This window comes from Carcharhinus amblyrhynchos, chromosome 32 (genome assembly GCF_965287045.1).
Source record: "Carcharhinus amblyrhynchos chromosome 32, sCarAmb.v2.hapA, whole genome shotgun sequence".
Classification (NCBI taxonomy): Eukaryota; Metazoa; Chordata; class Chondrichthyes; order Carcharhiniformes; family Carcharhinidae; genus Carcharhinus; species Carcharhinus amblyrhynchos.
This window is the reverse complement of record NC_137355.1, coordinates 23,050,414-23,074,929: the sequence shown is the minus strand read 5'-3', so window position 1 is coordinate 23,074,929 and position 24,516 is coordinate 23,050,414. Positions and strand designations below refer to the sequence as shown.

Sequence of the window (24,516 nt, the reverse complement as noted above, 5' to 3'; positions counted from 1 at the left end):
CAAAACAGCCCAGTGTTTACACACACACACACACACACAAAACAGCCCAGTGTTTACACACACAGAAAACAGCCCAGTGTTTACACACACACACACACAAAACAGCCCAGTGTTTACACACACACACACACAAAACAGCCCAGTGTTTACACACACAGAAAACAGCCCAGTGTTTACACACACACACACAAAACAGCCCAGTGTTTACACACACACACACACACAAAACAGCCCAGTGTTTACACACACACACACACAAAACAGCCCAGTGTTTACACACACACACACACACACAAAACAGCCCAGTGTTTACACACACACAAAACAGCCCAGTGTTTACACACACACAAAACAGCCCAGTGTTTACACACACACAAAACAGCCCAGTGTTTACACACACACAAAACAGCCCAGTGTTTACACACACACAAAACAGCCCAGTGTTTACACACACACAAAACAGCCCAGTGTTTACACACACACACACAAAACAGCCCAGTGTTTACACACACACAAAACAGCCCAGTGTTTACACACACACAAAACAGCCCAGTGTTTACACACACACAAAACAGCCCAGTGTTTACACACACACAAAACAGCCCAGTGTTTACACACACACACACAAAACAGCCCAGTGTTTACACACACACACACAAAACAGCCCAGTGTTTACACACACACAAAACAGCCCAGTGTTTACACACACACAAAACAGCCCAGTGTTTACACACACACAAAACAGCCCAGTGTTTACACACACACAAAACAGCCCAGTGTTTACACACACACACACAAAACAGCCCAGTGTTTACACACACACAAAACAGCCCAGTGTTTACACACACACAAAACAGCCCAGTGTTTACACACACACAAAACAGCCCAGTGTTTACACACACACAAAACAGCCCAGTGTTTACACACACACAAAACAGCCCAGTGTTTACACACACACACACAAAACAGCCCAGTGTTTACACACACACACACAAAACAGCCCAGTGTTTACACACACACAAAACAGCCCAGTGTTTACACACACACAAAACAGCCCAGTGTTTACACACACACAAAACAGCCCAGTGTTTACACACACACAAAACAGCCCAGTGTTTACACACACACACACAAAACAGCCCAGTGTTTACACACACACACACACAAAACAGCCCAGTGTTTACACACACACACACACACACACAAAACAGCCCAGTGTTTACACACACACACACACAAAACAGCCCAGTGTTTACACACACACACAAAACAGCCCAGTGTTTACACACACACACACACACACAAAACAGCCCAGTGTTTACACACACACACACAAAACAGCCCAGTGTTTACACACACACACACACACACAAAACAGCCCAGTGTTTACACACACACACACAAAACAGCCCAGTGTTTACACACACACACACACACACAAAACAGCCCAGTGTTTACACACACACACACACACACAAAACAGCCCAGTGTTTACACACACACACACACAAAACAGCCCAGTGTTTACACACACACACACACAAAACAGCCCAGTGTTTACACACACACACACACAAAACAGCCCAGTGTTTACACACACACTGATCAGTCAAACTCTCTTTTGTTCAAATTAGAAAGAATGTAAACTAAATGTAAAATAAATATTAAACAGTATATTGCAAATATTCAATATCATAAATGTGCTGGAAACACACGAGACTCACTAAAGCTTTCTTCTTCATACACTCCATGATGCTGACAAACAGTTGTTGTGCCTGGTGTCGACTGTAATTGAAGGTTTTCTGTACTGTGACCATGAGTTGATCTCTCACCGATTCACTGATGATCCTGCACCAAACAAGTGAAAACGATGGGCCTGTGTGTCAGTCCCCTGGAAAATCTACAACAACTTGCATTTATATAGCTCCTTTAACATACCAAGGCTCTTCCCGGTCAAATTCTCAAACAAAATGCGATACGGAGCCTCATGGAGAAATATGGGAACAGGTAACAAAAATCTTGGTCAATGAGGCAAGTCAACCAACTGAAAATAGGGAGGTGATTAAAGGAGGGAATTTTATGGATCAGGCTCCAGGCAGCTGAAGTCACAGTCACGACTGGTGGATCTGAGAGAAATCCAGAGACCTTGGAAAGTTGGAGATCTCTAAGAGATTCCAGAGATAGGGGTTGAGACCAGAGAGGCGGCTAAATAGGAAGATTATTTATTAGTCACAAGTAGGCTTACATTAACACTGCAATGAAGCTACTGTGAAAATCCCCTAGTCACCACACTCCAGTACCTGTTCGGGTACACTGAGGGAGAATTTAGCACAGCCAATTCACCTAATCAGCACGTCTTTCAAACTGTGGGAGAAAACCCGAGCATTTGGAGGAAACCCACGTAGACATAAGGAGAACATGCAAACTCCACACTGACAGCGACTCAAGTCAGGAATCAGGTCCCTGGCGCTGTGAGACAGCAATGCTAACCACTGTGCCACCGTGCCACCCCCAGACACATCCAGATAAGGATTTTAAAAGGAGTTAGGGATCCAGTGCAGCTCAGAAGAAACAGGGTGATCAGTGGACATGGTTTGGAGTGAGTTAGGAAAGGACAAGAAAAGCTTGGATGAGTTTGAGTTTTGCCATGAGTTTGAGAGATGAGGGGCTCGCTGTAGCTGATTTAACAAATCATATTTCTCCAAAATTCAGATCAAAGCCTGGGTCAAATTAGTTGTGAAGAAATTGGGGAATTTGTGAGTTAGAAATGCCCCTCAATGCTGTTAGGCTGACACACGATCTCTGGGTCAGATGATACTGGGACGCTCTGGCACATTTTGAGGCAGTGAGTGAATTAAAGCCGTACCCTCCTTCTGCCGAGTACTTATGTGCGAATGCCAGAATGTCAGAAGCTCTTCCGCTGCCGTCACAGACCACCACGGGCACAGGCGGATCTTCACGGAGACTCTCCAGCACGATCGATATTACATTGGGACCACCTTCAACGATCAAACAAACGACTGGCACGCCCTGGCCAAGTCCTAGACACAAAACAACCATACAGAAAGCCTGGAAATCACAAACAAAAAAACACACTGCCTTTTCCAAAATATAGTCATAAAGTCACAGAGGTTTACAGCATGGAAACAGGCCCTGAGGCCCAACCTGTCCATGCCAACCTTTCTTTTTTAAAACCCCAAAGCTAATCCCAATTGCCCGCATTTGGCCCATATCCCTCTATACCCATTTTATCCATGTAACTTTCTAAATGCTTTTTAAAAGACAAAATTGTACCAGTCTCTACTCCTCTGGCAGCTTGTTCCAGACACTCACCACCCTCTGGGTGAAAAAATTGCCCCTCTGGACACTTTTGTATCTCTCCCCTCTCACGACACTTTTGTATCTCTCCCCTCTCACCTTAAACCTCTGCCCTCTAGTTTTAGACTCCCCTACCTTTGGGAAAAGATATTGACTATTTAGCTGATCTGTGCCCCTCATTATTTTATAGACCTCTATAAGATCACCCCTCAGCCTCCTACACTCTAGGGAAAAAAGTTGCAGTCTATCCAGCCTCTCCTTATAACTCAATCCATCAAGTCCCGGTAACATCCTAGTAAATCTTTTCTGCACTCTTTCTAGTTTAATAATATCCTTTCTAAAATAGGGTGACCAGAATTGCACACAGTATTCCAAATGTGGCCTTACCAATGTCTCATACAACTTCAACAAGACGTCCCAACTCCTGTATTCAAATAGTAATTAATAGTAAATTTAGAATAACAACATACAGCCTGACAATGAGAAAGGTCACACAATGACTGCCACACCCTTCAACAAGGTTTCAAACAGCCTAGACCAATACCATGAAAACCTCTGCCATCTGCTGGCTGTAAGGGGACTGCAGCTCGAGACTCCTCCTGTTCCTGCAGGACTGGGTTTACAGGGCAAGTTTGTCCAGTCTCAAAGTTAACCCCAAGCAACACTTGTGTGTGGTCAAAAGAAAGCTTCTGAAGTTGGAGTTGAGGCACATTCATTGGACAAAGGGAGATTTACTCTGTACCAGTGGCACAGTGGTTAACACTGCTGCCTCTCAGTGCCAGGGACCCAGGTTTGATTCCTGCCTTAGGTCACTGCCTGTGCGGAGTTTGCACATTCTCCCCGTGTCTGTGTGGGTTTCCTCAGGTTTCCTCCCACAGTCCAAAGATGTCTGGGTTAGGTGGATTGACCACGCTAAATTGCCCCTTAGTGTTCTAAGGTGTGTAGGTTAGGGAGATTAGCAGTAAATTTGAGGGGTTACATCAAATTACAATGGGGATGGATGGACCCTGGATAAGATGCTCTGTTGGAGGGGACTCGATGGCAGAGTGGCCTTGTTCTGCACTGTTGGGATTCTAACCCTGTGCTGTACCTGTCCTGGGAGTGTTTGATGGGGACAGTGTAGAGGGAGCTTTACTCTGTATCTAACCCCGTGCTGTACCTGTCCTGGGAGTGTTTGATGGGGGGACAGTGTAGAGGGAGCTTTACTCTGTATCTAACCCCGTGCTGTACCTGTCCTGGGAGTGTTTGATGGGGACAGTGTAGAGGGAGCTTTACTCTGTATCTAACCCCGTGCTGTACCTGTCCTGGGAGTGTTTGATGGGGACAGTGTAGAGGGAGCTTTACTCTGTATCTAACCCCGTGCTGTACCTGTCCTGGGAGTGTTTGATGGGGACAGTGTAGAGGGAGCTTTACTCTGTATCTAACCCTGTGCTGTACCTGTCCTGGGAGTGTTTGATGGGGGGACAGTGTAGAGGGAGCTTTACTCTGTATCTAACCCCGTGCTGTACCTGTCCTGGGAGTGTTTGATGGGGACAGTGTAGAGGGAGCTTTACTCTGTATCTAACCCTGTGCTGTACCTGTCCTGGGAGTGTTTGATGGGGGGACAGTGTAGAGGGAGCTTTACTCTGTATCTAACCCCGTGCTGTACCTGTCCTGGGAGTGTTTGATGGGGACAGTGTAGAGGGAGCTTTACTCTGTATCTAACCCCGTGCTGTACCTGTCCTGGGAGTGTTTGATGGGGGGACAGGGTAGAGGGAGCTTTACTCTGTATCTAACCCCGTGCTGTACCTGTCCTGGGAGTGTTTGATGGGGACAGTGTAGAGGGAGCTTTACTCTGTATCTAACCCCGTGCTGTACCTGTCCTGGGAGTGTTTGATGGGGGGACAGTGTAGAGGGAGCTTTACTCTGTATCTAACCCCGTGCTGTCCCTGTCCTGGGAGTGTTTGATGGGGACAGTGTAGAGGGAGCTTTACTCTGTATCTAACCCCGTGCTGTACCTGTCCTGGGAGTGTTTGATGGGGACAGTGTAGAGGGAGCTTTACTCTGTATCTAACCCTGTGCTGTACCTGTCCTGGGAGTGTTTGATGGGGGGACAGTGTAGAGGGAGCTTTACTCTGTATCTAACCCCGTGCTGTACCTGTCCTGGGAGTGTTTGATGGGGGGACAGTGTAGAGGGAGCTTTACTCTGTATCGAACCCCATGCTGTACCTGTCTTGGGAGTGTTTGATGGGGACAGTTAAGAGAGAGTTTTACTTTGTATGTAAGGAAAGGATGACATCTTTTCAAAGTGCAGAATTCAGACAATTTCATCATTAACTGCTACAAGGATCATATACATTGCCATTTTGAAACTGAACTTAGTGGATCTAAAGTCTCTAAAGAAGCAACATCATGAGTGTCAGACTAAATTCTAAACTTCAAATAAATTGCTTGTCTTTATCTTCTGCTGAATGTCACAGCGACTCTATGATAGAGAACAGGACTGAAAGGTGAGAGTGTGAACTGGAGACAGTTGAGTGATCCTTTCTCCCCCCTGCCTCATCAATATTCCCAGGCATAGGATGAGAAAGGGAAACCCACTCGTCACTGATCATTGTGAATTGCCTTCTGATGTCAGTGTCACAGGAGGACACATTGGAGCTGCACAACTCGCTTACACTTTGTGCTGAAAGTTTCCTTACGTGTGTTGATTTTCTGCAGGGAAATGTGTCTCTCGAGCTGTCGCCGGAGTCTAACCTCAGCTCCATACTTTCCCAGGCTGCCGTTATCAGACAGGATGAAGTGCGAGTGTGTGCTGCTGAGCACAGTCAGTTTGCTCAGAGGATTGGACATTGTTTGATAAGGTTTGGTGACCTGTAACCAAAAGGAAATCAGTGACTGTCATCCCACAACTGTCCGAGTGACCTATCCCTATCCCTCTCCCTTAGCCTCAGTGACCTGCCCCCGAGTCTCAGTGACCTTCACCCTCTCCCCGACCCCTCAGTGACCTTCACCCTCTCCCCAAGCCTCAGTGACCTTCACCCTCTCCCGAGCCTCAGTGACCTGCCCCTGACCCCTCAGTGACCTTCACCTCTCCCCGACCCCTCAGTGACCTTCACCCTCTCCCCGAGCCTCAGTGACCTGCCCCCCGACCCCTCAGTGACCTTCACCCTCTCCCCGAGCCTCAGTGACCTGCCCCCTGACCCCTCAGTGACCTTCACCCTCTCCCCGAGCCTCAGTGACCTGCCCCCGACCCCTCAGTGACCTTCACCTCTCCCCGAGCCTCAGTGACCTTCACCCTCTCCCTGAGCCTGTGACCTGCCCCCTGACCCCTCAGTGACCTGCCCCCGATCCCTCAGTGACCTTCACCCTCTCCCCGAGCCTCAGTGACCTGTCCCCTGACCCCTCAGTGACCTTCACCCTCTCCCGGAGCCTCAGTGACCTGCCCCCTGACCCCTCAGTGACCTTCACCCTCTCCCCGAGCCTGTGACCTTGCCCCTGACCCCTCAGACCTTCACCCTCTCCCCGAGCCTGTGACCTGCCCCCGACCCCTCAGTGACCTTCACCTCTCCCCGAGTCTCAGTGACCTGCCCCTGACCCCTCAGTGACCTTCACCCTCTCCCCGAGCCTCAGTGACCTGCCCCCGACCCCTCAGTGACCTTCACCCTCTCCCCGAGCCTCAGTGACCTGCCCCCCGACCCCTCAGTGACCTTCACCCTCTCCCCGAGCCTCAGTGACCTGCCCCCCGACCCCTCAGTGACCTTCACCCTCTCCCTGAGCCTCAGTGACCTGCCCCCAACCCCTCAGTGACCTTCACCCCCTCCCCGAGCCTCAGTGACCTGCCCCCCGACCCCTCAGTGACCTTCACCCTCTCCCCGAGCCTCAGTGACCTTCACCCTCTCCCCGAGCCTCAGTGACCTTCACCCTCTCCCCGACCCCTCAGTGACCTTCACCCTCTCCCCGAGCCTCAGTGACCTGCCCCCCGACCCCTCAGTGACCTTCACCCTCTCCCCGAGCCTCAGTGACCTGCCCCCCGACCCCTCAGTGACCTTCACCCTCTCCCCGAGCCTCAGTGACCTTCACCCTCTCCCCGAGCCTGTGACCTGCCCCCCGACCCCTCAGTGACCTTCACCCTCTCCCCGAGCCTCAGTGACCTTCACCCTCTCCCCAAGCCTCAGTGACCTGCCCCCCGACCCCTCAGTGACCTTCACCCTCTCCCCGAGCCTCAGTGACCTGCCCCCTGACCCCTCAGTGACCTTCACCCTCTCCCCGAGCCTGTGACCTGCCCCCGACCCCTCAGTGACCTTCACCGCTCCCCAAGCCTCAGTGACCTGCCCCCTGACCCCTCAGTGACCTTCACCCTCTCCCCGAGCCTCAGTGACCTGCCCCCCGACCCCTCAGTGACCTTCACCCTCTCCCCGAGCCTCAGTGACCTGCCCCCCGACCCCTCAGTGACCTTCACCCTCTCCCCGAGCCTCAGTGACCTGCCCCCCGACCCCTCAGTGACCTTCACCCTCTCCCCGAGCCTCAGTGACCTGCCCCCCAACCCCTCAGTGACCTTCACCCTCTCCCCGAGCCTCAGTGACCTGCCCCCGACCCCTCAGTGACCTTCACCCTCTCCCCGAGCCTCAGTGACCTGCCCCCTGACCCCTCAGTGACCTTCACCCTCTCCCCGAGCCTGTGACCTGCCCCCGACCCCTCAGTGACCTTCACCGCTCCCCAAGCCTCAGTGACCTTCACCCTCTCCCCGAGCCTCAGTGACCTGCCCCCTGACCCCTCAGTGACCTTCACCCTCTCCCCGAGCCTCAGTGACCTGCCCCCCGACCCCTCAGTGACCTTCACCCTCTCCCCGAGCCTCAGTGACCTGCCCCCCGACCCCTCAGTGACCTTCACCCTCTCCCCGAGCCTCAGTGACCTGCCCCCCGACCCCTCAGTGACCTTCACCCTCTCCCCGAGCCTCAGTGACCTTCACCCTCTCCCCGAGCCTCAGTGACCTGCCCCCTGACCCCTCAGTGACCTTCACCTCTCCCCGAGCCTCAGTGACCTTCACCCTCTCCCCGAGCCTCAGTGACCTTCACCCTCTCCCCGAGCCTCAGTGACCTTCACCCTCTCCCCGAGCCTCAGTGACCTTCACCCTCTCCCCGAGCCTCAGTGACCTGCCCCCTGACCCCTCAGTGACCTTCACCCTCTCCCCGAGCCTCAGTGACCTTCACCCTCTCCCCGAGCCTCAGTGACCTGCCCCCCGACCCCTCAGTGACCTTCACCCTCTCCCCGAGCCTCAGTGACCTGCCCCCCGACCCCTCAGTGACCTTCACCCTCTCCCCGAGCCTCAGTGACCTGCCCCCCGACCCCTCAGTGACCTTCACCCTCTCCCCGAGCCTCAGTGACCTGCCCCCCCGACCCCTCAGTGACCTTCACCCTCTCCCCGAGCCTCAGTGACCTGCCCCCGACCCCTCAGTGACCTTCACCCTCTCCCCGAGCCTCAGTGACCTGCCCCCGACCCCTCAGTGACCTTCACCTCTCCCCGAGCCTCAGTGACCTTCACCCTCTCCCCGAGCCTCAGTGACCTGCCCCCTGACCCCTCAGTGACCTTCACCCTCTCCCCGAGCCTCAGTGACCTTCACCCTCTCCCCGAGCCTCAGTGACCTTCACCCTCTCCCCGAGCCTCAGTGACCTTCACCCTCTCCCCGAGCCTCAGTGACCTTCACCCTCTCCCCGAGCCTCAGTGACCTTCACCCTCTCCCCGAGCCTCAGTGACCTTCACCCTCTCCCCGAGCCTCAGTGACCTTCACCCTCTCCCCGAGCCTCAGTGACCTTCACCCTCTCCCCGAGCCTCAGTGACCTTCACCCTCTCCCCGAGCCTCAGTGACCTTCACCCTCTCCCCGAGCCTCAGTGACCTTCACCCTCTCCCCGACCCCTCAGTGACCTTCACCCTCTCCCCGAGCCTCAGTGACCTGCCCCCGACCCCTCAGTGACCTTCACCCTCTCCCCGAGCCTCAGTGACCTGCCCCCGACCCCTCAGTGACCTTCACCCTCTCCCCGAGCCTCAGTGACCTGCCCCCTGACCCCTCAGTGACCTTCACCCTCTCCCCGAGCCTCAGTGACCTTCACCCTCTCCCCGAGCCTCAGTGACCTTCACCCTCTCCCCGAGCCTCAGTGACCTGCCCCCCGACCCCTCAGTGACCTTCACCCTCTCCCCGAGCCTCAGTGACCTGCCCCCCGACCCCTCAGTGACCTTCACCCTCTCCCTGAGCCTCAGTGACCTTCACCCTCTCCCCGAGCCTCAGTGACCTGCCCCCCGACCCCTCAGTGACCTTCACCCTCTCCCTGAGCCTCAGTGACCTTCACCCTCTCCCCGAGCCTCAGTGACCTGCCCCCCGACCCCTCAGTGACCTTCACCCTCTCCCCGAGCCTCAGTGACCTTCACCCTCTCCCCGAGTCTCAGTGACCTGCCCCCCGACCCCTCAGTGACCTTCACCCTCTCCCTGAGCCTCAGTGACCTTCACCCTCTCCCCGAGCCTCAGTGACCTTCACCCTCTCCCCGAGCCTCAGTGACCTGCCCCCGACCCCTCAGTGACCTTCACCTCTCCTTGACTCTCAGTGACTTGTCCCTCTTCAGGACTCACTGACCTGCCCCCCCAACCCCTCAGTGACCTATCCCTCTCTCCAGCCCTCACTGACCTGTCACCTGACCCCTCAGTGACCTTCACCTCTCCTTGACTCAGTGACTTGTCCCTCTTCAGGACTCACTGACCTGCCCCCGACCCCTCAGTGACCTTCACCTCTCCTTGACTCTCAGTGACCTGTCCCTCTTCAGGACTCTCACTGACCTGCCCCCCCCCCACAACCCCTCAGTAACCTACGCTTCTCTCCAACCCTCACTGACCTGTCACCTGACCCCTCAGTGACCTGATTCTATGATCTGCCCTCCCACTGACTATTAGTGTCCTGTTCTCCTCCACCAGCTAATAGTTCCTCATGCCCCCCACTACCAACTAACCCTGTCCCTCTGACGGCAATTTAAACCACCCCCCCCTTATTAGTGTTATACCCCTGCCTGTTAGTGATCTGCTTACACCCCACTAACCACTAACTCACTGGGTAACACTTGGAATGAAGAGCTGTCTCTGAAGAATAATTTCACAAAACATGGAAACAACTCATTCCCTGACTGGGGTTCCCGGCCCTCTGCTTCACATCTCAGTTACATTTTGAGAATTTGTAAAGTTTGAGAAGTATCTAATCCCAATCACATTTTTCTGACACCAATTTGAAATTTTCATACTTACATCTTTCCCAATTAAATCCATCTTGTTTTCGACAATTCCCCAGGGAGCAAATCCAATTGCACAGATCCTTCCACAGGACTTGGAGGAATGATCTTTCAAGGCATCTCCTACATGACGTATTACTCCTTCAAATCAACAAGAAGGAACTGTCAGCTACAAAAGATGTTAGTGATGCACGGGGGGAAACAAGGGCGGGGGAGGGGAAGAGGGACGGTGGGGAGAATGGGAGCAGGGAAATAAGGAGGCTAGGAGAATGGGGATGGGAAATCTCCGGATGGTGTCAGATTCTCCCAGTTCCCCTGTACCATCCTCCCAGCCACCTGTTTGTCAGAATTATCCAGACTTGAAATGTTAGCTCTGTTCTGTCTCTACAGATATTATCAGCCCTGTTGAGATTTTCCAACACTTCCTGTCTTTGCCCCCAAGTTCGAGATTCCCTGACCAAAGGACACAGCTTTTCAGTGTTACTCTGTCAAACATGATCACAGTCTCGGATGTTTCAAGGCAATCAACTCTCATTCTTCTAAATTTCAGAGACAGAAGTCCAATTTACTCATCGGACAACCCTCTCATCCCAGAAATGAAGCTAGTGAATCTTCACCGAACCGCCTCCAAGTCAGGTATACCCTTCCTATATGGAGTCCAAATCTGCACAGAGCACTCCAGGTATAGTCTCACCAAAACCCTATACAATTGTAGTAAGACTTCCTTATTCTTGTATTACAATCTCTTCGCAATAAAAATCAATATGTCATTTGTCTTCCTATTTACTTGCTGGAAATATTTGCTTTCCTTATACAAGTCTATATGAACATATAACGGTAAGTTTAAACTTTCTTTATTAGTGTCACAAGTGGGCTTATATTAACACTGCAATGAAATTACTGTGAGAATCCCCTAGTCGCCACACTCCGCTGAAATGGAAATTCTGATATATTAACTACATCTAATGGTTCCCCTTTATCTATTGTACAATCACATGCTCAAAAAAATGCTAATAAGTTTGTCAAGCATGATTTCCCTTTTATAAAACTATAAGACTCTGTTTAGTCATACTGTTTTCTAGGTCCATTGTTAAAACTTCTTTAAAAAAGATTCCAACATTTTTCAAATGACTGATGTCAGGTTAACTCTTTGAGAATTCCCTGTTCTCTCTCTTCCTTCTTTCTTGAATAGTAGTTACATTTGCTAAGTTCCAAAATTCCCTAGCTTCTAGAACAGTCCCTGCAAGTTGAAAAATAATAACAATGCATCCATAGGCCAGTATTTTACAACCTCACCCAACCAAGGCTTGTAAGATCCTGCCCGCGGCTGATGGGGAATGCTGTTCTCGAGCCTCACTGATTCTGGGGTGGGTGAGGCAGTAGAATTCTGGCCATTGTCTCTGCAGCCAATCCCTTAAGAATGCTTTGATGTTGGCCAGAAGGTTCTGGAGATCTGTCAGCTTTTAGTTCCTCAACTCCCCAAACCTTTTTCTCTACAGATATTAATTATTGTAAGTTTCTCATTTTTATTAGCCTCTTGGTTACCCTCTATTTCTGGTGTGTAATGTGTATCTTCTAATGTGGCAATTGATACAATATGTTTGTTTAATGCCCCTGCTATCTGCTAAACCCAATGATAACGTCTCCTGTTTCTGTATCTAAGGGACCGATATTGGCAATTGGGATTGGTGTAGGGGTTTAAAAAAAGGGCAGCATGGACAAGTTGGGCTGAAGGGCCTATTTCCGTGCTGTAAACCCCTATGATTCTATTTACTTTAGCTCCTCTTTTTATATACGAGCAAAAGTTCTAACAATCGGCTTTTACATTACTGGTTAGTTTACTCTTTTTTTCCCATTTTTATCAAATGTTTGGTTGCTCTTTGCTGTTTTCTGAAACACTCCCATTTCTCAGGCCCACTATTCTTTGTGACATTACAGCTTCTTCTTTTGATCCAATGCCATCCTCATCTTCCTCAGTAAATCACATCCAGACCTTTCTTTCAGTTTTCATTTCTCAATGGAATTTTTTGTTGAATCATTTATTTAAAATGTTCCCCACAGTTTATCTACCATCGTACTGTTAATATATTTACCCACTTTAATGAGCTCTCCTCTGGAATTCAATTTGTTTAAGTTGATGAATTTTGGTTTTAAATTTATGGATCTTGTCTAGAGTTTGTCACTTTCAAACTTAACCTAGAATTCAAATGTATTCTGATTACATTTTCCCTAGAGAGATCTTTACTATGAGATTGCTAATTAAACCTGCCTCATCGTACAATACTTTAAAGTTTATCAGTGTCACAATTAGGCTTACATTAACACTGCAATGAAGTTAACTGTGAAAATCCCCTAGTCGTCACACTCCGGCACCTGTTCAAGTACATTGAGGGAGAATTTAGCACGGCCAATACACCCTAAACAGCATACCTTTCAGACTGTGGGAGGAAACCGGAGCACCTGGAGGAAACCCACGCCGACACAGAGAGAACGTGCAAACTCCACACAAATAGTCACCCAAGCCAGGAATCGAACCTGGGTCCCTGGTGCTAAGCACTGGTGCTGGCCATGCTAGATGTGCGACAGATTTATCACTGGTTGGTCCTACAAAGTATTACTCCAGGAAGTAATCACAAAAGCATTTACAAACTCATTCCCAGAACATCTTTATCAATTTAATATTTCCAGGCTATTTAAAATTAAAGCTCCATAATACATTGTCTTTTTTAAAAGTACCAATTATTTCTTGCATAATGACAGTTAGAGGACCTTTCAATTATGCTGACAAATTTCCTGACCCTTGCTATTCCCAATCTTCACTCGCACTGTTTTGATTTACTGATCTTCTGAGCCAAGATTCTTTCTCACCGCTGTCCTTATGTCATCCTTTCCTAGCAGAATGATTCTTCCATCTGTTCTATTCTGTCCATCTTTTCTAAATATTGTTTACTCTGAAATATTTATTTCTCAGGCTTGATTACTTTTTAATCATGTCTGTACATTGGCTAGTCAATCTAAACCATTTGTTTTTTCCTTTTACTCTTTCAGGGAGTGTAGGTATCGCTGGTTGGACCAGCGTTTATTACCCACCATGATTGCCCTTGAACTGAGCCTCTCACTCGGCCATTTCAGAGGGCAGTTAGGAGACAACCACACTGCTGTGGATCTGGAATCACATGTAGGCCAGACGGGGTCAGGATGGCAGATTTCCTTCCCTAAAGGACATGAGTGAATTAGATGAGATTTGAATAACAATAAATGATAGTTTCAATGGTTACCATTACTGCGGCCAACTTTTTATTCCAGATTTTATTAGGGAAATTCAAATTCCACCAGCTAACATGGGATTTGAGCAAACGTCCTATACAGCATTAGTCTAGGCCTCTGCATTACAGCGATATTACCATCACGACACAATTTCTCTCAATTTGTGCTGTTAGCTCATCTAGCTCACTGTAAATGTTTGTGCGCTGAACTCAACTCCCTTGCACTTTAGTTTCAAGCTATTATTTTCGTGGGTCAGAGTTGTTGATTGGCTATCATTATTAAACTCTTCCTCTGTTCTTGCTTTGGTTCCTCACCTGTGTCGACTCCTGCTGTGAATATCCAGGCTCCGGTTGTCATCGCTGCTTTGATCAGACCTTTACCAAACACCTGCTTCAGTTTAGGCTGAAGTTCAAAATTCTGAAGTCCACCATGAACGGAGACGAGGAGCTTAGGAAGCTCCAGTTCCCACTCCGTGGTCATGAGCTGGAGGAGGAGTTCTGGCTTGGTGTCGTAAGACACTCGGATATACTGCAAAATCAGAAGGGCAGACTGAGGTAGAAATCTGGACAAATAAACCCTTTATCACAAATCATCCCAATACCTGCCTCACCACTCAATGTCTTATTCCTCCTGAAACGGGTTCTCCTGCTCTGCTTGAATTTGACCAGGAACCTGAAGGTGCTGACTCTCACTGGGATCCAGTCCCTGAAGGTGCTGACTCTCACTGGGATCCAGTTCCTGAAGGTGCTGACTCTCACTGGGATCCAGTTCCTGAAGGTGTGACTCTCACTGGGATCCAGTTCCTGAAGGTGCTGACTCTCACTGGGATCCAGTTCCTGAAGGTGCTGACTCTCACTGGGATCCAGTCCCTGAAGGTGCTGACTCTCACTGGGATCCAGTCCCTGAAGGTGCTGACTCTCACTGGGATCCAGTCCCTGAAGGTGCTGACTCTCACTGGGATCCAGTCCCTGAAGGTGCTGACTCTCACTGGGATCCAGTTCCCGAAGGTGCTGACTCTCACTGGGATCCAGTTCGTGAAGGTGCTGACTCTCACTGGGATCCAGTTCGTGAAGGTGCTGACTCTCACTGGGATCCAGTTCCTGACGGTGCTGACTCTCACTGGGATCCAGTTCCTGAAGGTGCTGACTCTCACTGGGATCCAGTTCCTGAAGGTGCTGACTCTCACTGGGATCCAGTTCCTGAAGGTGCTGACTCTCACTGGGATCCAGTTCCTGAAGGTGCTGACTCTCACTGGGATCCAGTTCCTGAAGGTGCTGACTCTCACTGGGATCCAGTTCCTGAAGGTGCTGACTCTCACTGGGATCCAGTTCCTGAAGGTGCTGACTCTCACTGGGATCCAGTTCCTGAAGGTGCTGACTCTCACTGGGATCCAGTTCCTGAAGGTGCTGACTCTCACTGGGATCCGGTTCCTGAAGGTGCTGACTCTCACTGGGATCCAGTTCCTGAATGTGCTGACTCTCACTGGGATCCAATTCCTGAAGGTGCTGACTCTCACTGGGATCCAGTTCCTGAAGGTGCTGACTCTCACTGGGATCCAGTTCCTGACAGTGCTGACTCTCACTGGGATCCAGTTTGTGAAGGTGCTGACTCTCACTGGGATCCAGTTCCTGACGGTGCTGACTCTCACTGGGATCCAGTTCGTGAAGGTGCTGACTCTCACTGGGATCCAGTTCCTGAAGGTGCTGACTCTCACTGGGATCCAGTTCGTGAAGGTGCTGACTCTCACTGGGATCCAGTTCCTGAAGGTGCTGACTCTCACTGGGATCCAGTTCCTGAAGGTGCTGACTCTCACTGGGATCCAGTTCCTGAAGGTGCTGACTCTCACTGGGATACAGTTCCTGAAGGGGCTGACTCTCACTGGGATCCAGTTCCTGAAGGTGCTGACTCTCACTGGGATCCAGTTCCTGAAGGTGCTGACTCTCACTGGGATCCAGTTCCTGAAGGTGCTGACTCTCACTGGGATCCAGTTCCTGAAGGTGCTGACTCTCACTGGGGGACAGTTCCTGAAGGTGCTGACTCCCACTGGGATCCAGTTCCTGAAGGTGCTGACTCTCACTGGGATCCAGTTCCTGAAGGTGCTGACTCTCACTGGGATCCAGTTCCTGAAGGTGCTGACTCTCACTGGGATACGGTTCCTGAAGGTGCTGACTCTCACTGGGATCCAGTTCCTGAAGGTGCTGACTCTCACTGGGATCCAGTTCGTGAAGGCGCTGACTCTCACTGGGATCCAGTTCCTGAAGGTGCTGACTCTCACTGGGATCCAGTTCCTGAAGGTGCTGACTCTCACTGGGATACAGTTCCTGAAGGTGCTGACTCTCACTGGGATCCAGTTCGTGAAGGTGCTGACTCTCACTGGGATCCAGTTCCTGAAGGTGCTGACTCTCACTGGGATCCAGTTCGTGAAGGTGCTGACTCTCACTGGGATCCAGTTCCTGAAGGTGCTGACTCTCACTGGGATCCAGTTCGTGAAGGTGCTGACTCTCACTGGGATCCAGTTCGTGGTGCTGACTCTCACTGGGATCCAGTTCGTGAAGGTGCTGACTCTCACTGGGATCCAGTTCCTGAAGGTGCTGACTCTTACTGGGATACAGATCCTGAAGGTGCTGACTCTCACTGGGATACAGATCCTGAAGGTGCTGACTCTCACTGGGATACAGATCCTGAAGGTGCTGACTCTCACTGGGATCCAGTTCCTGAAGGGGCTGACTCTCAGTGGGATCCAGTTCCTGAAGGGGCTGACTCTCAGTGGGATCCAGTTCCTGAAGGTGCTGACTCCCACTGGGATCCAGTTCCTGAAGGTGCTGACTCTCACTGGGATCCAGTTCCTGAAGGTGCTGACTCTCACTGGGATCCAGTTCCTGAAGGTGCTGACTCTCACTGGGATCCAGTTCCTGAAGGTGCTGACTCTCAATGGGGGACAGTTCCTGAAGGTGCTGACTCTCACTGGGATCCAGTTCCTGAAGGTGCTGACTCTCACTGGGATCCAGTTCCTGAAGGTGCTGACTCTCACTGGGATACAGTTCCTGAAGGTGCTGACTCTCACTGGGATCCAGTCCCTGAAGGTGCTGACTCTCACTGGGATCCAGTTCCTGAAGGTGCTGACTCTCACTGGGATACAGTTCCTGAAGGTGCTGACTCTCACTGGGATCCAGTCCCTGAAGGTGCTGACTCTCACTGGGATACAGTTCCTGAAGGTGCTGACTCTCACTGGGATCCAGTCCCTGAAGGTGCTGACTCTCACTGGGATCCAGTTCCTGAAGGTGCTGACTCTCACTGGGATACAGTTCCTGAAGGTGCTGACTCTCACTGGGATCCAGTTCCTGAAGGTGCTGACTCTCACTGGGATACAGTTCCTGAAGGTGCTGACTCTCACTGGGATCCAGTTCCTGAAGGTGCTGACTCTCACTGGGATCCAGTTCCTGAAGGTGCTGACTCTCACTGGGATCCAGTTCCTGAAGGTGCTGACTCTCACTGGGATACGGTTCCTGAAGGTGCTGACTCTCACTGGGATACGGTTCCTGAAGGTGCTGACTCTCACTGGGATACAGTTCCTGAAGGTGCTGACTCTCACTGGGATCCAGTTCCTGAAGGTGCTGACTCTCACTGGGATCCAGTTCCTGAAGGTGCTGACTCTCACTGGGATCCAGTTCCTGAAGGTGCTGACTCTCACTGGGATCCAGTTCCTGAAGGTGCTGACTCTCACTGGGATCCAGTTCCTGAAGGTGCTGACTCTCACTGGGATCCAGTTCCTGAAGGTGCTGACTCTCACTGGGATCCAGTTCCTGAAGGTGCTGACTCTCACTGGGATCCAGTTCCTGAAGGTGCTGACTCTCACTGGGATCCAGTTCCTGAAGGTGCTGTCTCTCACTGGGATACAGTTCCTGAAGGTGCTGACTCTCACTGGGATCCAGTTCCTGAAGGTGCTGACTCTCACTGGGATACAGTTCCTGAAGGTGCTGACTCTCACTGGGATACAGTTCCTGAAGGTGCTGACTCTCACTGGGATACAGTTCCTGAAGGTGCTGACTCTCACTGGGATCCAGTTCCTGAAGGTGCTGACTCTCACTGGGATCCAGTTCCTGAAGGTGCTGACTCTCACTGGGATCCAGTTCCTGAAGGTGCTGACTCTCACCGGGATACAGTTCCTGAAGGTACTGACTCTTGCTGGGATCCAGTTCCTGAAGGTGCTGACTCTCACTGGGATACAGTTCCTGAAGGTGCTGACTCTCACTGGGATACAGTTCCTGAAGGTGCTGACTCTCACTGGGATACAGTTCCTGAAGGTGCTGACTCTCACTGGGATCCAGTTCCTGAAGGTGCTGACTCTCACTGGGATCCAGTTCCTGAAGGTGCTGACTCTCACTGGGATCCAGTTCCTGAAGGTGCTGACTCTCACTGGGATCCAGTTCCTGAAGGTGCTGACTCTCACTGGGATACAGTTCCTGAAGGTGCTGACTCTCACTGGGATCCAGTTCCTGAAGGTGCTGACTCTCACTGGGGGACAGTTCCTGAAGGTGCTGACTCTCACTGGGATCCAGTTCCTGAAGGTGCTGACTCTCACTGGGATCCAGTTCCTGAAGGTGCTGACTCTCACTGGGGTTCATTAGAAAATAACATTTTGTTCTCTGTCTCTTCCCCCTCTTTTCCCCTCTCCATTTCCTTTCCATTTAAAGAGTAAAATTGTTCTGTCTCTGTATGTGTTGGGTAGTGCAGCAGCTGGCCAGATGGGCACTGATCAACACCACACAAATTACATAGAAAGCTGATTTTATACAGCCCGGGTTTTTATTTAACTGCACTCTAATTGAGTGAAACATCGAATCTAGGTCGAAATGGGATTAGCTGATGAAATCACTTTCTCATTGCAGAATTCCAGTAATAAACATTCAGAGCAATGAAGAGGAAATGTTCCCACAGCAAGAGGAGGATGCAGCACAAACCCAGTCCGTTTGCTCACAATTTAAGTTGATAATATAAAACAACTCATGTTTAGAAAGATGAAAATCTCACTTGGTGCAGGCAATAGAATTCCTCATTCCCCAACACCACTCCTAACATCAATCCACCTCACCCAAACCCACTCCATCACCTCAGGCCCCACCTCTACCCCCTCCCCTGTATCATCAGACCAACTCACGATCAAGCCATCAGTTCCGCTCACTCAATACCCAAAGCTATTTCCTCAATCATTTATAGCCATTCATTTAATCATGGGTCTGGAATGCTTGTGGTCAGAGTTATACAGGTAATTAGGTTGGGGAATTTTCATTTACAGTGTTCCGGTTCTAACATTTGGACAGAAGAATTGGAGAAGGTAAAACTTCTCCAAGAAAACATGATGAGAAAGGCTTTGATGTTGATTTGGCCAAATATCACACACAGTGTATAACGCACGATTCAGTATCTGTCCTCACCATGGCTTTGCTGGCGTGGCCTCCACCTTGAAATTCCATAGTTCCAAAAGCATCAGTAGGACTGGTCTGAGTGTGCTTACTGGGCGTCCACTTCTCAGGCTGAACCAGTTGCCTGTCATCTTCTCCTCCTTCACTGGACGAGGCAGTGGGACTAATGGAAACATGCTGACCAATGAGCTGACCACAGCAGCACCTTGGAAAAGCAGGGACAGTAACACAAGAGAACACAAAGTTACCAGTCCAATAGTAATTTAATATGAAACATCAACAAACTGAATAGCTTCTTCAAAACTCTCATTACCTTTGTGGGTCTTTTGAGTTTGGGATAATATAAATACAATCGCGTTTCTGAAAGTGTTTCTCAATCCAAGCTTTGTGACCCTGGGGTTAGAAAGAAACATTTTAAAAAATTCAAATGGCATGGACATAATAGAGAGGTCAAAAGCAAATGTGTGAATACTGAAAAAAGTGGTGAAGGAACATCTGCCCTTATGTTCCACCATCATCAGCATAGCTCTGCTATTGACTGAAAATGGTATCTGTGTTGACTTGAACACTCATTGACAACACCTTTCATTTATATGGCAATGTTATTAAACATCTCAAGGTGAATAACAAAGAAAATTACAGCACAGGAACAGGCCCTCCAGCCCTCCATTCCTGCACCGACCTTGCTGCCTGACTAAACAAAAAAACCCTCCCCTTCCGGGGACCATATCCCTCTATTCCCGTCTTATTCATGTATTTGTCAAGTCAACCCTTAAAAGTCACTACCATATCTGCTTCCACTACCTCCCCCACCTACGAGTTCCAGTCACCCATCAGCCTCTGTGTAAAAAACTTGCCTCATACATCTCCTTTAAACCTTGCCCCTCGCACCTGTGCCTCCTAGTAATTGACTCTTCCATCCTGGGAAAAAGCTTCTGACTATCCACTCTGTCCATGCCTCTCATAATCTTGCAGACTTCTATCAGCCCCTCAACCTCCATTGCTCCGGTGAATATCATTATCAGACCAACTGACACTCAGCTGCAGGAGGAGAGGTGGCCAATAGCTTAATCAAAGGCACGCGCTTTAAGGAGCTTCTTAAAGGACAAGAGAGAGGAAAAGTCTGCAGAAGGATCTAGACAGGCTGGGCGAATGGGCCAGGAAATGGCAAATGGAATTTAATGTTGGCAAGTGTGAGGTGGTCCACTTTGATGGAATAATGGTAGGAAGGACTATTACTTACGTGGCGAAAAACTGCAGCAGGCGACGGTGCAGAGGGACCTCGGGGTCCTTGTGCATGAGTCACAAAAACCCAGCTTGCAGGTGCAGCAGGTGGTCAGGAAGGCGAATGGGATGCTGGCCTTCATAGCGAGGGGGATTGAATATAAAAGTAGGGAGGTCTTGCTGCAGCTGTATAGGGCATTGGTGAGGCCGCAGCTGGAGTACTGTGTGCAGTTTTGGGCGCCGCACCTACGCAAAGATATTTTGGCCCTGGAGGGAGTGCAGAGGAGGTTTACTAGGCTGATACCGGAGTTGAGGGGGTTGAGCTATGAGGAGAGGCTGAATAAACTAGGCTTGTACTCGTTAGAGTTTAGAAGAAAGAGGGGAGATCTCATTGAGATGTATAAGATGATGAATGGGATGGATAGGATAGAGGTGGAGAGACTCTTCCCGCTCAAAAAAGACAGTAGGACTAGGGGGCACAGCCTCAAGATAAAGCGGAGGCGGTTTAGAACGGAGTTGAGGAGGAACTTCTTCACTCAAAGGGTGGTGAATCTCTGGAATTCTCTGCCCGTTGAAGTGGTGGAGGCTGCCTCGCTAAATATTTTTAAGACGCGGGTTGATGGGTTTTTGAGAAGCGAGGGGATTAAGGGTTATGGGGAGAGGGTGGGAATGTGGAACTGAGACACGACAGATCAGCCATGATCTTATTGAATGGCGGGGCAGGCTCGAAGGGCTAGATGGCCTACTCCTGCTCCTATTTCTTATGTTCTTATGTTAAGAGGGAATTTAGGGAGGGAATTTCAGCCCAGGAAGCTGAAAGCACATTCACCAATGGTGGAAGAATTAAAATTCAAGATAAACAAGAGGCCTGAACCCACAGAGAAGAAAGATCTTGCAACGGTCAAGGGGCTGGAGGAGAGGTCGAGAATGGAGCAAGGCTATTGAGGGATTTGAACATGAGAATTTTTAAATGGTTTCATTGCTGGAGCGGCCACAGGGATGGTACAGAAATGGGGCTTTGGGTAAGTGGAGAAATGAGCAGTAAAGTTTTGTGCAGCTGAAGTTTACAGAAGGTGAAATTTGGGAGAATTTTACTTCTCTGGTGCTGCATCTAGCCATTCCTTTAATTTGAATCCTTTAGCTCAGGGCATGAGACACACAGATAAATAGATACCAACTTATAACACGTTCATTTATAAATAAAAATGTTCCAATTAAATTCAAACGGTAACTTTTATTTAAATTGAAAATAGAATTTTACTCTGCTGTTCTCTCCCCACTTGACCCCAGAGCAAATATCTCAGCAGTAAGGGAGACAGAGAATCTGATGGGAATTGCAGATGGTAAAAAGTCTGACAACACCAGGTTTAAGTCCAACCGATTTATTTGATAGTAAACTCACTAGCTTTTGGGGTTAGTCCCGAACCCCGAAAGCTTGTGAGTTTACTATCAAATAAATCGGTTGGACTTAAACCTGGTGTTGTCAGACTTTTTAACTGTGTTTACCCCAGTCCAACGCCGGCACATCCACATCACAATTGCAGATGAGGCAGGGGATGTCCAAGGTTTTTGTGAGGATCAGAAGGAGAGACATTTCCTACTTTCCAGACTGCAAGGAAATCACTCAAAACTGGGCCCCTTGTCAAGCTTAGCTTCTCTGTTCTGCCACTGACCATTCCAGCCACAATCTCTCCCTAAACTCACACCAGGGTCTGAGTTTTTTTGAAACTGAAAATGTTTCCTTTGCAACAAGGTCCCCCTGCCCCTACACCCAGCAGACTCAATACTACTAGAAACACTCCTCGGGACTGTAGTGTTTTATATTCAAAGGAACTTAATCATAAACTTTAGAACTCAAAAAGGAGTCTGGCCCTGAAATGCAATTAGCTTCTAGCCATGTTCAATTCATTTAAATTCAAAAAACAAAGAATATAATGCAGAAAAATATAAGCAATACATATTCCAAGAACAGACACTCAAAATCAGAAAGTAAGATTTCAACGCATGTCTTAATTCGACCTTGATAACGAAATGTTGCTGAATTTACAATTATACCAAATAGGGAAACTCTCTCTGTTATTAACTGAACCAAGTGCTCCCTTTCTTGTGCTCTCTCACCTTTTTATTGCTGGAGGTTTCTTCAGCTCACTAATAATGCAATGAAATACCTTGTTCCTTTTGTCAATCCACTCTCATGATCTGTTGCTTTTCTGAGATTCCCAGTGCCTGCGAGGAAGACTTTTGGATATTATGAGCCAAGTGCGGCCACTTAAGGAACAGCTCACGTGGCCAGGAATGAAGGGGGCTGATTTCTTTGGCTCATCACTTGAGCTGCAAGGTAAATCCTCCTGTGGTTGCATGATTCTTCGTACCAGCCTGAGGATTTTACTTCACACATGAGAGAAGGCACATTAAGTCTGTGTTGATCAGAACCCACAGCCTATTGCTAAATGATCCATTCACCCACTCCCACCCCATCTCCTCCTTGATCCGTGTCAATAACTGAGCAGCCGAGGCAGATAAACCCTGAACCCAAACTCTCTGCTTCAACCCTCAGGACCCACATTCAGCTGCTTTTCCAAAGCTGGAACTGGGAGCTGCAAGTACTCAAAAATCCCACATTAAAGTTAGAGTTCTACATTCTCGAGATGGGGAAAGATTAACAGGCTGCCAAAGAGAGTTCACACAACAGTAATCAGAGTTAATCTGCCCAATGCCCACTAATCAAATCCAGGATTAAAAGGTTCACTCGCATAAACACAGTAAGGAATTTTGAAAAGTAAGACTCATTATTAATTTACACAGTGCAAACAACTGGAAATCTACAAATAATACTACTCTATTAATAGACCGTGATTCTAGTCAAATGACTTAATTCACATAAGATTTACCAAATTGTGCATGGAATAAATGTCACTTTTCATTAATGTACAGTCAACACCAAAGATTTATAGGTAAATATTTCATTTGGATTTTGCCTCTTTAGTCCTCTCTCTTAAAGGTGCTGACTCTCACTGGGATCCAGTTCCTGAAGGTGCTGACTATCACTGGGATCCAGTTCCTGAAGGTGCTGACTCTCACTGGGATCCAGTTCCTGAAGGTGCTGACTCTCACTGGGATCCAGTTCCTGAAGGTGCTGACTCTCACTGGGATCCAGTTCCTGAAGGTGCTGACTCTCACTGGGATCCAGTTCCTGAAGGTGCTGACTCTCACTGGGATCCAGTTCCTGAAGGTGCTGACTCTCACTGGGATCCAGTTCCTGAAGGTGCTGACTCTCACTGGGATCCAGTTCCTGAAGGTGCTGACTCTCGCTGGGATCCAGTTCCTGAAGGTGCTGACTCTCACTGGGATCCAGTTCCTGAAGGTGCTGACTCTCACTGGGATCCAGTTCCTGAAGGTGCTGACTCTCACGGGGAGACAGTTCCTGAAGGTGCTGACTCTCACTGGGATCCAGTTCCTGAAGGTGCTGACTCTCACTGGGATCCAGTTCCTGAAGGTGCTGACTCTCACTGGGATCCAGTTCCTGAAGGTGCTGACTCTCACTGGGATCCAGTTCCTGAAGGTGCTGACTCTCACTGGGATCCAGTTCCTGAAGGTGCTGACTCTCACTGGGATACAGTTCCTGAAGGTGCTGACTCTCACTGGGATCCAGTTCCTGAAGGTGCTGACTCTCACTGGGATACAGTTCCTGAAGGTGCTGACTCTCACTGGGATACAGTTCCTGAAGGTGCTGACTCTCACTGGGATCCAGTTCCTGAAGGTGCTGACTCTCACTGGGATACAGTTCCTGAAGGTGCTGACTCTCACTGGGATCCAGTTCCTGAAGGTGCTGACTCTCACTGGGATACAGTTCCTGAAGGTGCTGACTCTCACTGGGATCCAGTTCCTGAAGGTGCTGACTCTCACTGGGATACAGTTCCTGAAGGTGCTGACTCTCACTGGGATCCAGTTCCTGAAGGTGCTGACTCTCACTGGGATCCAGTTCCTGAAGGTGCTGACTCTCACTGGGATCCAGTTCCTGAAGGTGCTGA

The 24,516-nt window shown here is 49.5% G+C and overlaps 1 protein-coding gene across 8 annotated transcripts in view; it reads right to left on the bottom strand.

The window, feature by feature from the left end:
- Positions 1–24,516, bottom strand: part of trpm1a (transient receptor potential cation channel, subfamily M, member 1a) — a 97,413-nt gene that overhangs the window by 53,379 nt on the left and 19,518 nt on the right. For 6 of the 8 annotated variants that reach the window (XM_080216143.1, XM_080216144.1, XM_080216149.1 and 3 more), the window contains 7 exons: positions 19,575–19,654; positions 19,274–19,466; positions 14,153–14,366; positions 10,588–10,712; positions 6,000–6,171; positions 2,867–3,041; positions 1,725–1,848 (listed from right to left, as the gene is read on the bottom strand). In XM_080216143.1, the coding sequence (XP_080072269.1) occupies positions 1,725–1,848; positions 2,867–3,041; positions 6,000–6,171; positions 10,588–10,712; positions 14,153–14,366; positions 19,274–19,466; positions 19,575–19,654 (1,083 nt within the window). Of the gene's footprint in view, positions 1–1,724; positions 1,849–2,866; positions 3,042–5,999; positions 6,172–10,587; positions 10,713–14,152; positions 14,367–19,273; positions 19,467–19,574; positions 19,655–23,376; positions 23,508–24,516 lie in introns of those variants that run through there. The other 2 variants (XM_080216146.1, XM_080216147.1) reach the window with 2 other exon arrangements.